Source organism: Sinocyclocheilus rhinocerous, unplaced genomic scaffold (assembly GCF_001515625.1).
Source record: "Sinocyclocheilus rhinocerous isolate Xijiao unplaced genomic scaffold, SAMN03320098_v1.1 scaffold3807, whole genome shotgun sequence".
In the NCBI taxonomy this organism is placed as follows: domain Eukaryota; kingdom Metazoa; phylum Chordata; class Actinopteri; order Cypriniformes; family Cyprinidae; genus Sinocyclocheilus; species Sinocyclocheilus rhinocerous.
Window position 1 is genome coordinate 897,014 of NW_015660506.1, and position 1,839 is coordinate 898,852.

Sequence of the window (1,839 nt, forward strand, 5' to 3'; positions counted from 1 at the left end):
TATATATATATATATATATATATTTAAAACACAAATTTTAAGACAAGCATTCTTACAGATTTAAAGATCTGAAAATGAGCCAATGCTACATTTCACACAAAATACCCAACAATGGCATGAAAACATACTTAAGAGGATCAGGGTAAGTCAAGGTGAGTGCAATTCCAAAAGTGGCATTCCAGAACTGCGTGACCACAGTGCGAATTTGCTTGCTCTTGTGCAGAAAAAGCACACAGAGCAAGGGCGACAACATGACAAGCATCTCATCATCATGCACAGTTGATTGTGTCTGAAGGCACCCAAGCAGGTCCGTGGCCAGTTTCTCAAACTACGAGAAAAACAGCAAATAAATAAATACAATAAAGCCAGACAAACCCTACATATAAAAGACACATCAGACCTGTGGTTTCGATTTCAAAGCTGGGTAAATTCTTACCTTGGGTCCTAGTGTTGCACTGAGCTTTGATGGTTCATCATGACTTTTATAAATGAAAAACAGTGTTAGACAATGGGAAAAAAAAAAAATTCAAAGTATGAAAGATGAGAAAATGTCACACACCTGGAGACCAGTTCAAAAAGGCATGAGAGTGGTTTGGTGAGGGAGGACAGCACCTCTTGTATGAACGTCGGCAGTGTGATATTAGTGAAAAGAGTTGACAAGTTAGAGACCAGCGTCAAGCCAATTCCATTTAAAACTCCACCGGTGGACTCTACAGATGCTTCTGAGAAATCCACAGAAAGGAATGCATCTAGAGTCTGCACCAGGAGAACGTGGAAGGTCGAGAGATTCCCCAGGGCTTTGCTTCTCTTGCGCACCCAACTCAAGGGTGTATGAGGAGCTACGGATTAACATGAAAACATGGTGACACAGTGCCATTACACAACTTTGCCCATTTGAATCTGAAGCAAAAGCCTTACATTTCATCTTCTGCTGGAACTGTGGGGTGTAAGGAGAGAAGTCCATACTCTCAATGATGGCCAGCAAGATATTTGCTATTGCATCTAGCATAGGCATACTCTAAAAAATAAATAAATAAATAAATGACATGTATACATATAAACAAACATATAAACTAGGGCTGTCATCGTTAACGCGTTAACGCATGCAATTAATTTTACAATCCTTAAAGCGTTAAAATAATTTAACGCAATTAACACAAAATTACTGAAGCACAATTTCTATTCTAACCCTTTAACCCAATTTTGCTACTCTGCTTGCGATTAGATAATTTAAAGCCACTAAACTCCGGGAAAGTTTTCAGTCCAATGATCCAGTAAACGAATGCATTCAAACAATCCGTCCAAAACAGCGCTAATATAAAGGAAACCAGGCTGATTACAGAGATTGCAGAGAGAACAGAGACTCGCGTTGCGTTTTCATTGAATTATTCATTCCAGTGTTTCGCTTTTAAACACAAGCTGTCATATTCTGTGATTGTCTCTGAAGAGCGCGAGCCCTCACACGTCACTCGCTTGTGTGAAGTACAGACTGAACGGATTGTCAACACATCCCACCGCTGTATGACCAGATGAGACGCAAACTACGGTTTCTCGACTGGATAACCAGTCTCACTAATAAAGTTTTGATGGATGAAGACTGCAATCAAGGTAAAGACGATTGCGGTGGCGTACAGGAGTCGTACAGTAAGCACGCGTGAGTCCGTTATAATAATGCGTGTATGAGCTCTTGACGCACTGATCGCACATTGTATTTATGCACAGACATTTCCATACATTCACGTTGTTTCCACACACATTCACGATAATGTTTTGACTTGTCATGTGTATGTTGCTGTTCAGTTATTCTAAATGGATCCGTGTACTGTAGTAGATATATGC

General features: G+C 40.0%; 1 protein-coding gene across 1 annotated transcript in view; it reads right to left on the reverse strand.

The window, feature by feature from the left end:
• Nucleotides 1-1,839, reverse strand: part of rif1 (replication timing regulatory factor 1) — a 28,480-nt gene that overhangs the window by 12,070 nt on the left and 14,571 nt on the right. Inside the window, exons 21-24 of the mRNA XM_016534434.1 lie at nucleotides 919-1,018; nucleotides 560-839; nucleotides 437-479; nucleotides 128-328 (exon numbers count right to left, since the gene is read on the reverse strand). Of these exons, the coding sequence (XP_016389920.1) occupies nucleotides 128-328; nucleotides 437-479; nucleotides 560-839; nucleotides 919-1,018 (624 nt within the window). The remainder of the gene's footprint in view (nucleotides 1-127; nucleotides 329-436; nucleotides 480-559; nucleotides 840-918; nucleotides 1,019-1,839) is intronic.